At 39.5% G+C, this 14,381-nt stretch overlaps 1 protein-coding gene and 1 long non-coding RNA gene across 3 annotated transcripts in view; one reads left to right on the top strand and one right to left on the bottom strand.

Annotated features, from left to right (window-relative positions):
- Positions 1-5,082, top strand: part of LOC122159390 — a 72,396-nt gene extending 67,314 nt beyond the window's left edge. Inside the window, exons 2-3 of the long non-coding RNA XR_006168483.1 lie at positions 4,506-4,637; positions 5,041-5,082. This is a non-coding gene — a long non-coding RNA (uncharacterized LOC122159390). The remainder of the gene's footprint in view (positions 1-4,505; positions 4,638-5,040) is intronic.
- The window catches only part of NRP1 (neuropilin 1), a 108,950-nt gene that overhangs the window by 16,861 nt on the left and 77,708 nt on the right, over positions 1-14,381 (bottom strand). Inside the window, exons 8-12 of one of the 2 annotated variants that reach the window (XM_042816915.1) lie at positions 12,239-12,383; positions 11,029-11,360; positions 6,408-6,552; positions 3,464-3,547; positions 446-505 (exon numbers count right to left, since the gene is read on the bottom strand). In XM_042816915.1, the coding sequence (XP_042672849.1) occupies positions 446-505; positions 3,464-3,547; positions 6,408-6,552; positions 11,029-11,360; positions 12,239-12,383 (766 nt within the window). Of the gene's footprint in view, positions 1-445; positions 506-3,442; positions 3,548-6,407; positions 6,553-11,028; positions 11,361-12,238; positions 12,384-14,381 lie in introns of both variants that reach the window. The other variant, XM_042816914.1, reaches the window with a different exon arrangement.

A 14,381-nucleotide genomic window follows, 5' to 3' on the forward strand; every position in this document is an offset into this window, starting at 1 on the left:
GAAAGCTTGCTAGAAAACAATGTTGTAAAACTGCCAGCTCTCTGGTGGATAAAACTGGCAAACTTGTCCGTTTTGTGAAACCACAGACATTAAAAGTGAATGTGCCTGTGTGGCTTGTTTTTGTCTTTCGCAGGTTTGCAAACAAACTGTATTGCTAAGATGCCATTCTAACAAAATCCACTGTTTGATTAAGATAGTTTAATTTTGTCACATTTACCATTTGCTGATGCAAAAGGAAATCTTGTTCTCTGCTTTGTCTACATGTGGATGAAAGGAATAAAATATTTACTGTATAGAGCTGAAAGACCAGATGCTTCTTTACTTCAGAGACTTTTAGGGACTGGGGAGTCAGGAAGCTGCAATTCATTATTTTGGCATGAAATTCAGGCATGGAATTTTTTTTTTCTTTTTTTTTTTTTTAATAAGAAAAAACTCTTTTTTATACCTGGTTGTAATGTATTGTCTATTACTGTCGGCTTTTCTGTGTTCAGCACTGTAGTTCCACCTGGAAAAGAAATTATGTATATCATGATACGTGCGACACAACAAGGACACAGTGGTCATTAGGAACATCCTACATATAAATCTGAAATATGACCACCTTTTATTAGATATGAAGGCAACTGAGTACCTTAAGCATGAAAATATGACATTACATTTCTGGTTTTCTTTACAAAAACAAAACAAAACAAAAAAACACCACCAAAGCAATAAACCCCAACAAACAGGCCAAAAAACACCTCACCTAAAACTCAAATAAAGCTTTCTATGTTTTGAGTCCTCGCAAACACCAAGTAATCAATCTCCATCGTGCCCTTACGGTTGTCCTCACTTTACAGACAGTGATTTGTCAAAATCAGATGGATGTCAGTGACTGATCTCCCTAGCCCCCATGACACTCACGAATCTGTGCATTCAGCAAGCACATGCTTGCCATATCAGACACCTGGGGTCCTCCAGCCCCTGCACTGCTTCACAACCACTTTGTGAGGCCAGCTTGCATATGAGCTGCATAGGAATTGCCCAGCTTTTGGCTGTTCTTTAGGCAGGTTTCACTTCTGTCTCAAAGAGCAGGGGAAATTAAGAACTTTGTTTTATTCTTCAAGTAGATGAACATGAGATGAGAGGGGTCATGGCCCTCTATGCTCACTAATTGATATTTTAAAAATACTTGACTTTTTAAAGGTAAGCCTCATATTGATAAAGGAAACAAAAAGTAAACTAGTGCAATTATAAATGCACAGTGGGGTGCTGATTACCAGTCACTGGCTTTTCTCTTCTCCAGCAAGCAAGTACTTAAAGCATTATAGAAAGGATGAGTATGATGACTTCCAGTGAGAATGAATGCCCAAGCTATATCAGCTTTATGTTTGTGAGAGTGATCTGATGGGAAATGCTATAAGACACGCAAATAGAGTAGCTCTGTATGGGGTCCAAATAGAGCAGGAAGGAATCTGGCCTACAGAACAATTATAGTTAATTGCAAGGGAGGCTTCATTGTGATACTCACATATGTGCAAGTACCATCAGGGAAGTGACTCAAGCAGCCGTACCCATAAGAATGCTGGCACTGCACTCATGGGGAGTGGAGGAAAGAGGGGATGGCACTGATGCCTTACTCTGCCATCCTTCATGGGCTGTGAGACTTACATACTTTCAGTCTATGTATTTTGAAGGAATGTTTGCAATAAATTTATTGGTAAAATCACTTCTGTGCATTTTTTGTGTTGTATGTGACATCAAACATAAAACGTAACATTACTGCTGTGCCTGGAACAATTGAGCCAGGGTTTCTAGGTGGGGTTGTAAATTATACGGAAGTGCCAGCACTCTGTAGAAGGGCAGTGTAATAATTTTCAATGTGAGTAGTGAAATAGGTTCAGTTACCAGAAAATCTGATGCTCAGGGTGATGGCTGCTCCCTTGTCTTAGAGATTATAAACTGCTCCCTAAGCACAGCCTGCAAAAATTGCCGGAGGGAGTTTCTTCTGCTCAATAACCTTTCCCTGAGGGACATGTGGGATGCAGTCCTGAGCTGCTTGAAGTGCAGAGACTATTAGTGAGTGAACAGGAAGGTGCTTGCACAGATCTGTCTCCTTGCTCTCACACAGGCTCTACCTATTGGGTCTTGCAAGCCAGCCTTCATCACAGAGCTTTGCAGGAAGCCCCAGGGTTTTCTGACCTGGCTCTGCTTTCAGAAAAATTACAAAATTACAATGTTTAGTAATAGTGAAAGCTTTCTGATCTACCTTAACACAATATGGACTATTTTATTAGACTTTCTACGTGGCTCTTTTCACAAAGAATAAGATTCATCTGGAATACTGAGTTGAAAAGCAGTGACAGTGACCATGTGGCATCTTTTCTGCCCACAAATTGCTTTTCAATTTTTGATTTGCAGCATACATTTACGGGAGACATTGGCAAATCTCAGAAAGGGTCTGATGCTGAAACTGCACTTTCACTCATATCTGCTGTCAGATGTTCTACTTGGCTGCTTCCAAAAAGTCAATCTCTCTCTTACCTAAGGTTTCTCGATGTCTTTGTGGACAGCTATTGTCAGGTTGTGGTGCTATTTTATGCCATAAACATAAGAAACAGTAAACTTTTATTAGATAAGTGCACCAGGGAGAGGTGATGAAATAACCAGTGTTGCTATGTCCAAAAATAAGCTCAGCTGCTACAGAAGTATGGATCTAGTACAAGAGCAGGCCCAGAGCTTTCTGCAGTAAGTGACCTGCTTGAAGTGATCGAGAACGTAGTGATGGAGAATCAGCCATCTCAGAAGGACAGTGGTTCTCTGCAGAAGTGAGAAAATATGAAATTTAAGAAGCTTTCTCCCTTCCAGATGCAGATAAACTTATGTCCTGTTTTCCTTTTAGTGATGGCAGCCCCTCTGTGGCTGTAATGCAGTGCTGATGGGGAAGGTCATGAAAATCTTTTTGGTGGCATACATGTGAGAATACTTTGATGAATCAAATCTGCTTTGTTTCTGTGTGAGTAAGGTTTCGGGTTGAGATTTGAGTCCTGTGCTAAATTTTATGCATGGAAGAGTTTAACAACATGGAAGAACCTAAACAATAATTCATTTTGAGTTCTTCAACTTCAGACAATAAACCTCAAAAGGTTTATCCAGTTTTGTTCTTAGTAAGAGAAAGTTTAATTATGACATTATGATTAGACAGAATTCCTGATAAAAAAAAAGCCCTCTGCTCCAGCTAGTCGCTATTATTTGCTTCCAAAATTACATAGCTGAGAAAACAATCAAAAGTATTGTCACATGTAAAAGGCAGATGCCTCTGTTTTGACAGCACCGACAATATAAACTGCATACCAATGTCCGTCTATGCTGAGTGATTAAATCAGTACAAATGTTTAGCTGGTTACTGGTGATGAATATGAGCTACAATGAAGCTGCAATGAAATGAGGATGGTTTCTGCACCTGTCAGTTGGTAGTCATCACCTGTGCCACTGTGACAGTTCGCCTGGTCATCATCACACTCATCTACGGGCTTGCCTTCGGAAACAGTAGGGACAGCCGTTGGAGCTGAAAGAAAATCCAGTTGTTAGTTAAAAAGTGTGCTGCAGAATCAGCATGCAATTGGCAGTAACATCTTGATGAGCACCATACGGTGTTTTCTTGTGCTGTTTTTGAGAGAAGGAGCAACTCCACAGGTTAGTTAATATTTCTTTGCAATGGGCAGTACTTGTTCTTCCTCTTGCACTAAGGCACTCTGCTGTATGTGAGCTCAAGGGCTGGATGGAGTTGGACAGTAAAGCCCTGGACTATCTGTCATTGGCTGATGACACCTTATTGTTTCTACAAACAAGGAGTGAAGGGATGGAAGTCTCAAGGTTGGGTAGAAAGCCCATAATCTTATCATGTGGCTGAAGTGCTCATGAGTAGGCCTGTACAGAGCAGTAGGAGGGGTGCAGTCAGGGTGGTAGTTCTCCAGCACCTACCACACTGCCAAAGAAATCTCCACATAGCACATGTAAGGGAGGAAATGTCTGAGCAGACAGTAACAGTAGCAGGAAGGCAGTGTGATGTGGAATCACTTTGTGCTCACTGAGAAGGTCTGCAAGGAGTTTCTTTTGTTCTTGTTTTAGTTATAAATAAGTAAGACATCAATGATGTCAGTCATCCCTCCTGGCCACCTGCTTGCTTCTCACTGGTGATGACTTTCCGGTAGCTGCTGCACAACCAGTAGAAGTCTGACCTTTGTTATTGCAATTAAGACCTTGAGATTTGTGCAAGGTGCCAGAAAACATATCTAAATCCCAGTGTCTGCAAAACATATAACATCTGGAAAATCAGGATACAAGTTATGTTTTATGCTGGAAGTATATTTCCTCTTCTTAAGATAACCAGTCTGGGAATGTGGTCCAGGCTTTTGCCTGTTTTCAACTACTGCTATTTTCATTAACAATGTTTTACTGTGATTATAACTCTATAATAATGCTTCACTTCCTTGGATTCTTCTTTGCCCTTCTACTGCCTCCAGAGCCCACTGTCCACATAAGATCTTATGCACTGAATTCATGGCCTGAAAATGTCAGTAGGGATGGCAGTTTCTGCGGAAGCTCAATTCTGGGATGAAACGAAGCTTTTTTGGACCTCGACCTGTGCTTTACAGGTATAATCTAGCACTAAAGAAACATTTCTGCACCTGTTATAAATTATTCAGAGCATCTATTCCCCATACCTCCTTGAAAACCCCTCTGGGAGCTTCCTCTAGCTTTCTACATCAAGTTAAGTTTCTTATCTTGATCTTCATGCCCCTGTATAGCCTCAAGCTTGCCTATGTCTCTGCCATCAATTCACATAAGCCCCCCGGGATGCTTTGAAGACACAAAGCTTCCCCTTGCTCATTACTGCTGGAGAGCTGATTTTTACTCCTGTCTGTGCCTATCTCCATGCCTCTTTTCTCAGCTCAACACCTATCCTCCTCAGTAAATCTCAAGTGATTTCTCTTCATTCGACTCCCTCCTTAAGATACCGTTATACAACAAATTTTTCTTATTATGTTTCTCCTGTAGGTGAATGGAAATTGACCCTGCCTGTCCATGGATGACCTGCAGGTGAGCAACTTTCAGAAGTGCTCTAGTGTGGGAAGATGAATGCAAGTAGATGAGTCCCAGGGAAACAAAATACTTGGTGCTTCAGTTTGCCTATTTAGTCTTTTCTGGCTCCTCCACCTCACTGAGCCACATGTTCTTGTAAGGTGATCCATAAAATCACTTCTTGATGCATAGGTGGCTACAGAACCCCCATAGCAGAAGGACATTACCCACAGGTTGTAAGTTTACACAGGGCAGGTGCTGAGTTTTCTTTTCTCTTTTCTGAGCAAGTAGTACAATAGTCTGCAGGAACCAAGAATTCTCACAGGAAATTAGGACTTCCTGCAGGAACTAAGAAGAATTTTCAAACTCCCAACTTTCTGGGCCAAGTAAAAAGCACACATTCAATTTGGCCTTCACTAAAAAACAGCAGAGAGTTCAGCAGTTCTCACAGTAATGCTTCCCACTCCTCCACTGTGGGAATGAGACAGTGAGAGAGAAACAGAGGTGGAACAGTCATTCATCTTGGGAGCCTGTTCAGCGACTTCTTTCTGAGGTATCATATGAAACCCCTGATAATATGGTTTGTTATTAGCTGTGTATTGGTAAGCTCTGTGATTTATAAGCCAAGCCACTGAACCTTCATCCACCAGATAACACTGTGAAATTCACATAGTGCTATCTGTTGTTATCTATGACGTTAAATAACTCTTGTTTATATACCAAAAATCAAAGCATAGTAATACCTCATGTCATAGTCCAAGGATAAATGTCTAAACTTTGCTTTTCCTGGTCTTTCATCTCTTTACATACTGTTGCAAAATTAAAGCATGGTAGGGAACAAAAAGGACCTTCCTCGCCCTTAAAAAGCAAGAACACAGACCCTGTCCAGACAAGTAATCACTGCCTACCATGTTGTCTGGTTGATTTTCACATCCTTTGAAGGAGCAAAAGGTATAATTTCTCCCTTTGCATTCTCATAAAATATCTCTCCCTGGGTTCTATCATGGTAACAGAAAATATAAGTTTCTGTCTTTATTTTCTCCTAATAGCTCTATGCTTCTCGAAAGCATAATCATATGTTTGCTTGAGGGAACAGAAACCATGTGGAGAGTATCACTGTGATTCAACAAAGGATGGGAGAGAGAATAACATTTGTGCCTTCAGCATATTCGAATGTCTGCCCAGAAGGAACTGATTAGTCCAAGAAACAGCACTAATGGCAGTCACGGAAGCAAGAGTATGATGTTATGCCTGTACAAGAACAGCAGTGTTCAGCAGTAGTCCAAGTACAGAATGTCTGTCTGAAAATAATAAAGTGCATTCATCTCTAGCAGAGCAATTACCTTCAAGTTCACATCCCAGCAGCTCCATTCGAAGTCCCAATCCTGCGTGTGTGGCTCTCTCTGGGTAGACGCGGACAAATCTCGTCGATACAGGTTCAAAAGTCCGCAGTTCAGGTGTATCGTAGTTGGTGTTGCCTTCAAAAGTCTGCAAGGCATGACAGATGCTGCTTGTTAAAAAAGAAAAGATATTTCAACGTTTTCTTCATTCTCTAGTCTTTGAATTAGGTGAGAAGTAGGCCAGATTCTAACCATTTAATAAGTGTCAGACTTCCCCATCCTAAACGAGAATGGAAAATACACAGTTAAAGCTTCTCGGAGAAGTAATGCATTTCATTTTTCATAAACTCAGTAGCAACCAATCCATCAGGGTCATAACAAGAGCTGAGTGTTTAATGAGACATGTTTTTAAATGACGCTCTGATCTGGGGTTTAACTGGGTGACATTTTCAACACTTCTTAGGGAAAAAAAATGACTGAGGTGAAGATCCTGTCACCTTTTAAGTGGCTGCAATAATAATCCAACTATTCAAGAGAAAATTTCAATCTGATTTCCCCCAGTGACAGAGTTTCACAAGTTGTAGTTATTTCAAAAGGCATAAATTAAACTCCAGTAACAGTAGCTGCAAGAGTTCTTCCAGGGAGACTGCTATTGAATAAGAATAGAAAGAAAGAAAGAAAAAAAGAAAAAAAGAAAGAATGAAAGAAAGAAGAAAGCTGCTTCCTGACAAAACTGCAATATAATATAATAATTTAACAGGTAAGGCAGGTCAGTGAAGGTACCTTTCAAACAAAAATCTCTTGTCTGAGTTGCACTCTGAGTTCTTTAGCCATAATATAGCTCTCAGTAGCATCTATCTGATACCTTCAGTGTCTCCTTTCATTGACATTTTGTATATGGGACAAGTTGTAATTCATACTTAAACGAACACCTTTATATTATATCCATGGAGATAATAGGTCCTTAGAATGAATTTGACTGTACAAAGAAATAGTCTTTTCCATGATGTGTTTACAAGCCTAGATGGCTAAATAGAGTTATTTTTGGCCTAATTTTTAACTTCAGAAGGCCCTGTAGAGAATAAATAACAGAATATTAAATGTATATAAAAGAGGTAAAAGTAAAATGATGTCAGCTTTTCTTTCTGTTAACAGTTAAATTACAAATCAATACAAATAACCTTCTTTGACAATGTTAGAAGTGCTGCTACTTCCAACTCATAGCTGTGAGGTCTGAAGCTTTCTTCAGGAAGAAGTCAGCACCTGTCCTTCCTTCATTTTAGATGACAACTAAACCCGGCCCTCCTATTGAGCTGGGACAGAGAAAACTGAAGCCACAGGAAAAATTGGCTATATTGCCCAAGAGCACAGCTAAAACTGATAGCTGCTTGTGCTTTTAGTGCAGTCCTAAAAGCCTTGTTGTGTTTGCTTTACACTTGTTTCTACCGAACAGTCCAGAATCCCTTCTGGCCACTGGTTAGAGCGCCAGTCGCATAAGACAATGTTGCAGTCACATAAGCCAGTGTTGATGGGTGAAGTGATTTCTACATAAATGCTTTTGCTATTATTTCTTAGTGAAGACTGTAACTCTGAGATGGTTCAAGGGACACAGCCTGGCCTCGTGTTCAGACAGTGCTGGAAGAAAGTTGTCAAGAATTCACATGTATATGGCCTGTCAAGAACTAATTAACTTGCAATTACATATTATTAGATTTGAATTCCAATACAGGGCAAATGATCAAAAAAGCTCCCTACTGCATGTGAAAGAATGAATGCCATTTTATCTGCAGAAAATAGACAGACGTATCTGAGGAATCCTTGCTTCCTTTTTAATAGTAGTCTTAATAGCAACATATAATAATGACAACTGTTTTATAAAAGACATCAATACTGGAGTACTGACACATAGACATTAGAATTCAATAGGCATCTAGAATTATATTGAATCATAATTATATTGAATCATTGTCCTTTGTAGTGAAGAGCTGCCTGTGATTCAATTTTGACTGTTCATTTAAAATACATACTGATATTCTTTGTGGGGGAGGAGAGAGGAGTACACAGTAATACTTCACTTTGTGAGCATCTTTTATATATGCTATGTCACAAATCGATTTACTTTGTTACAAAGATAAGTACAATAAATGATCACAAAAGAAAAGGGAATATAAATCAGCAAGAGGGGAAAAAAAAAAGGTTTTCCTCAACAGATTTGTAAATCAAAATAAGTATGGCAGAGAAATTTAAAAAGGTTGTTCCAGTTGGCAGGACATTTAGAATTTTCATGTGCAGTAAATGACCAGAAGTGGTGTGAAAACCAAAAAAAAGTCATCAGTTGGCAAGAGGAAGGAGGAAAGAAGAATGAAAGACAAAGATGAATTTACGGAGTGAATTAGAGTAAGCCTGTGGAGAACAAAAACAAGTTGGATTTTGAAATGAATGTGGGGTTCTGCGTGGTTGTTTGAGGATTTGAGTGATATTCACTCCTTCAAGTGCTCGAGATAGGCTGAAGGGGGAAACATTCTGCACAGGCAAAAATAGCAGAAATTGGGTCAGCCAAAGAAAAAAGAGTTACAGTAGTCCTAAGGAAGGAGCTGCAGGCATGGATGACAAGATCGTATTGAGGTGATGTTTCATCCTTTGGACATATTCTGTTTTTACATTTAGCTTGTCGTTTCTCTTCCCTTTCCTTGCGTGCAGTTGTTTGTTTATTGAAAGTCAAGACTTTAACCAAGTGAAATGATGTGTTTCATTTCATAAAATGGGGCTGTTTCTAATCCACGTTCCTGCTGTGACTCATTATAGCATTCTGTCCTATCCAGCTCTACTTACATTTAAAAATGCTACATTCCAGTATTAACATTTTAAATCCCTCAGACTCCCAAATCATAGGATTTATTTAATTCTCTTTTAAGAAAACTAGTACTTTGGAGGAAAGTTTATTAAATGTCTTGAATTTTTGGGAAGGATTATAATTAGGCCGCAAGAGATTTGAATTCCAGCCCTCCTCATTCCATTAACCTTTGAAAGTTAATTTCTGGTAGTGATGAAAGCTGAGGATGGGCTCAGTGTGTTAGTTAGCACTCTAGTTTTCTTGTCAAACTGCTAACTTCTGACAATGATGGCAAGTGCTTGTATTAGAAAACAGAAAGCCATGCAGCAGACGGCGCACTGCTTTGAAAGCATATGGCATTATTTTTTCCCTCATTGAGCCCCAGTGTAGAAGTACATGTCAAAACAACATCTATTTTAGAAAGAAAATGGTTAGATCCCATTGTTGATTTACACTCTCTTCACACTTTATGATGAAGTCAAAACTCATGGTAACAAGAGAAAGGAGCTGATTGCAAAGGCTGAATTCATTTAGTTTTAATCCTCGTAACAAATGACGAAAAGTGAGATTCAGTGAGATTAAAACAGGAGCGAAGGAAGCCCAATATTTACCAAATATGCCTGGAAAAGCCACATCCATGGGCACACTCAGCTTCTCCATTAAAGAAACACAGGTTTGCCCGACTGGTGAGTCTATATAGCAAAACAGCTTTTACATCGACTTTTCAGACTAATGCTCCTAAGATATGGAGCAACTCTCAAGGTTTCTGTTTGCCAAGCACCATAATGATTTGCTTTTTAAGGAAACGTTTTTGGTTTATCTGATTCCCTGATCTTTCCAATACTGTAGCACCAGCTCCTGTAAAAGTGCCTGCTCCTTTCCTGAACGAAAAGGAAGACTGAAAAAAATTGTGCTTCTCAAGGCAAAAATGGACTCTGTGAGCAACAATAGTAAATCTGTATGGAAAGCAATAAAAAGGATTTTGGGTAAACATGTTAAACAGTGCATATGATGTTCTGAAGAGAGTGCATTCAAAGACAAAAAAAAAAGACAAGTACGTTCCCAGAAACATTTCTGGAGCACACTCATTTTCTTTTCCTCAGCATTTAACCCAGAAATTCATATGACCCATCCCTGGAAATATCGTCTTGTGGTTTCTGCTTCAAACTATGTACCAGCTGCCTCTTATTCCCAACCATGTATCAAGGTGCTTCACCAGTAATCTCCACTGGTACATTCCACCTAGGATGGGATAACGTCAAAAACCACATCATTTTCTTTCAGTTCAGCTTCGATCAGACCATTGTGGAGAGCCTGTGTAGCTCTCAAAGAAGGCAGCTCAGAAATTCAGCAGGTATCCTAGAGAGTTAAATCCTCATTCTATAGATCAAAAGAAAAAAAAAAAAAAAAAAGCCAGCAAAGGAAACGTAACTCTGTATCTCAAATGAGCTCACTCATTGTCAACGGAAAAAAAATGCAGAGGTAACTACTTTTTTTGGCTGTGCTGGGTATTACCATTACATGTGATTCTGGAATAACCTAGAGGCCACACAGGTACACTACTCCTGTCAGAAGTCTTCTGAACTAGATGCTGAACAATGATGTCATGGGATGATGGTACATGGTACATGGTGTATGGGTTTTGTACCATTTCCACAGCAACCAATTTGGTGTTTTTGTCCTAGGAGTCCTACCTTAGCTTCAACTCAAAAACGCGCCTTTTCTCAGATCAGACATGAATGCATAAAAATTTACTGAAAGCTCTTCCCTATACAGAGCATTCCTCCTTACCTTTATCTTTTTCTTGCTGGAATCCATGATCATTTTCCAATCTGATCCATTGTTGCTGTAGCCAATTTTGAATTTTTTCATGAACACTTTGTTTTCTCGGTGCTTGCCTCCTTGGACAATAATGCCTCTCACTTTCTTTTCTTCACCAAGGTCTATTTGAAGCCATTCATTTGTATATGGATGAGTAGTTGGTGGCAGTGCCCAGCCTGAACGGCTTGTTATAAGGCGAGCATTTTCTGGAATCCAGTTTCTATCAACTTGAGTAGATGCAGTAATCTGAGAGTCAGGTATGAGCCCAGACACCATGCCCAGCATCCCAGAGCAAGGATAATCTACAGAGAAAAAAACAAAGGAACTAAACTGTTAATCTGAACAAGCACCAAAGCAGAAACAGGCCATATTGATCATTTAAACTCTGATAAGCTATTTATTACTTTCTTACACGCAAAATAATCTTTTTGGATTTGTATATAATTTTCATTTGTTCAAACATGCACTTCCTAGTTTTGGCAGGAAATGGAAGTACCAAAATACCACAAGTATTTCTGTCCTTATGGGAACCAAAAGGATCAGAAAATCCTATTCTATTCTTGTTTTCTATTCTTTTTGCTCAGTCAAAGAGTGCAGGGTCATATCTGAATTCGAATTTTCCCTAGGGAAAGTTTCCTAAATCAACCAAAAAACAGTTGCAAATTATTTATAATGTTGTTCTGTAGGGAGGTATCTGTGTGATACAAAGGAGTTACATTCCAAAAAGTAATACTGATTATCACTGGGAACATGAATTTATATGTATAGATACTGAAACAGGCTTTAGATCCCGGGGTTTTTACCTTGTAGTGTTTTTAAACGTAGGTATATATGTCTGTTCCTTGGGCAACCTGCTGAGAACAAACTGCCAACAGTAGGCAAGAGAGGGGGACTGAAGGGTAGGAAGGGGAAAAAAAGAGTGGTGTGTATCTGAGGCATTTTGCATGAAGCTGTAGAGTAATTGCATGAAAAGTAATTACACTATTTAACTTCTCTGGAACAATATTCTGATAACACTGTACGTTTGGGTTGTTGGGTTTTATTTCCTTTCTCGTTTTGTTCACATTTCTACAGTCAGACCACAGCACAAATAGTGAAGATGTATTTCACGAACAAAAATAAAAAACACAGCATAGGCACAAGAAATTCCCTTGGTTCTAAAATCCTTCCCAAGACTTACCTGTTATCTTGCAGCCATACACTTCAAATCTCAGCGATACTCCATTTTCCCAAGACATAGGTCTAATTCGTACAAAACGTGTTAAAACTGGTTTGGCAAAAGGTCTGTAAACAACATCAGTGGGATTGCTATTCCCTTGAAAAACCTTTGTGTGGAAAGAAAAGGTTTATATTTGTTAGGTTTTCTTTTAAATGGTGTTTAGATTTCTGTATTTTATAGATACTAGAGACATAAGATCTAACCAGGGTTATTTCTGTGGGAGATGAGAGAAAAATCTTGCATGGGGAAGTATTTCATTAAACTCAGCATAATTTTTGCAGACAGCTAAGCTTTCCTTTGCGAGGAAAAAGATGTTTGGTGATACTGAAAAATAGCCATGTCCCATAGCACGCTGCAGAACACAGCAGGAGAGCTCAAGGCCTTCAGGAGAGCAGGAACTCACCTGAGCACAGCAAGGCCCTGCCCACTCCCTGCCTATGTTAACACCTTCCCAACGCCCAGGCCTCTGTGTGGGACTGGCAGACACTGGTCCTTGCCTCCCAAGGATTGCCATGTCCTGGCCAAACGCCTCGCTGCCCAATTAAGGCAATTTGATTACTCAAATGTTTGTAGAACGATGCCAAAAGATACAAAGCCTCATGCCCAAATTAAAGGTTTGGACTTCAATTAGACCATATAAAAATTCCCTATATGGAATTAAGCTAAAAACACTTTGTTTTGCTGTCCTTAGGTTTCAGAGTTTTTCAGAGTGTGTCATGCAAGCCTTGATCTGATGACCTTCTGGGCCTAACTCCTTTTTAACAAATGCTCAGTCTTTCTTTCTCCTTGCATTCTGAGATAGAAGTCTATTTAAAGTCTATATGGCGGGTTCTGAGATTTAGCCTCTGTGTGTCCCCTGAGGCTAACAGTCAAATCAGATAAACAATAAGACTTCCACAAGAAGAGAGAGGATTGTGCTGTTCTTTCATGTTGAGGATCCTGCAAACATGCTCCTTCCTAGCAGAGCTGAGATCTTGCAATGTTCCAGTCCAAAGAAAGTGATTCAGTTTCCTGCCTCTTTCTCACGTAGAGAGGACAAGCTTCCTGTTATTTTCCATAGATACAGTCCCCTCTCTTTTTATAGGAGGTTTTCCCATTTCTTACATACAGTGTCTACTTTCCTGTTTGTTACTTGCAGTAACTGCACTAATTTGGAGCGGAGGCCAGCAGCACACAGCTGCCAGCTCACCAGGCTCAGTTATTTCTTAAATAATTTAATAAAGGGGTTTCATACACAGAAAAAGATTTTAAATGGATCTACATTTACTTTCAGCAGCTATTTTCTTTTTCTCTTGGAAGGACCTGTTGTAGTTCTCTCAAGGTTTGCATCTGATCAAGGAAATGGGTCTCTCAAGGCACCTAACTTGTGAGCATGCAGTGCAGCACTGCCATGAGGCCTCCTTAGAATGCTGGCGGCTGCCTGCTTTTGTCATTCCTTCAGCAGCTCAGTCTCCTTCATTGGTTTGGACAAAGCTTTTAGAGGGAGACCAGTGTACAGGTTTTTTTCCTTGTCCTGATCAACAGCAAAATAAGGTCATTTTAGAAATGTGACCTTTCAAGAAACCTGTTTTTTTTTTTTTTAAATAAGGCCTTTGAAAAAGTAAGTGATTTAAGAATGAATGAAGGACAGCACGTACAACAGAAACTTGTGTAAAATACACTCTTGGAGAATTTACAGATTGAAACTGGTAATGAAAATCAGGCATGGTCTGACTCTGAAAGAGGCATTTGTTCAGGTTACTGGAACCAGAGCCAGAAAACCCTATGCCTTGTACCCACTGTAGTGTTGGCTCCTCTTGTGACTTTGGGCAAGTCAGTTATTGTACCTTTTTACATCATTACACAGTGCCTACATTGAGGCATTTGACCTTCTAAAGTTCCTTCTCATCTGTAAAACCAGGATAATACCTGTTCAGGAGGCTTTCAAGATTCTTGTTCTTTGTTTCTTTACAAAGTATTTCAAAGAAGAAAGATAAATGTGCTAAACACTGCTACCATTTTGATTAGATAAAAGCAGCAGACTTGGCGTAACACTTACAGATGAATAAGGGACAAACCAGTAACCAAATATTTAGAGTTAGATACGGTTACACTGATAGAGCAT

Source organism: Centrocercus urophasianus, unplaced genomic scaffold (assembly GCF_019232065.1).
Source record: "Centrocercus urophasianus isolate 14NV4802_14NV808 unplaced genomic scaffold, USGS_Curo_1.0 seq_16, whole genome shotgun sequence".
NCBI lineage: Eukaryota > Metazoa > Chordata > Aves > Galliformes > Phasianidae > Centrocercus > Centrocercus urophasianus.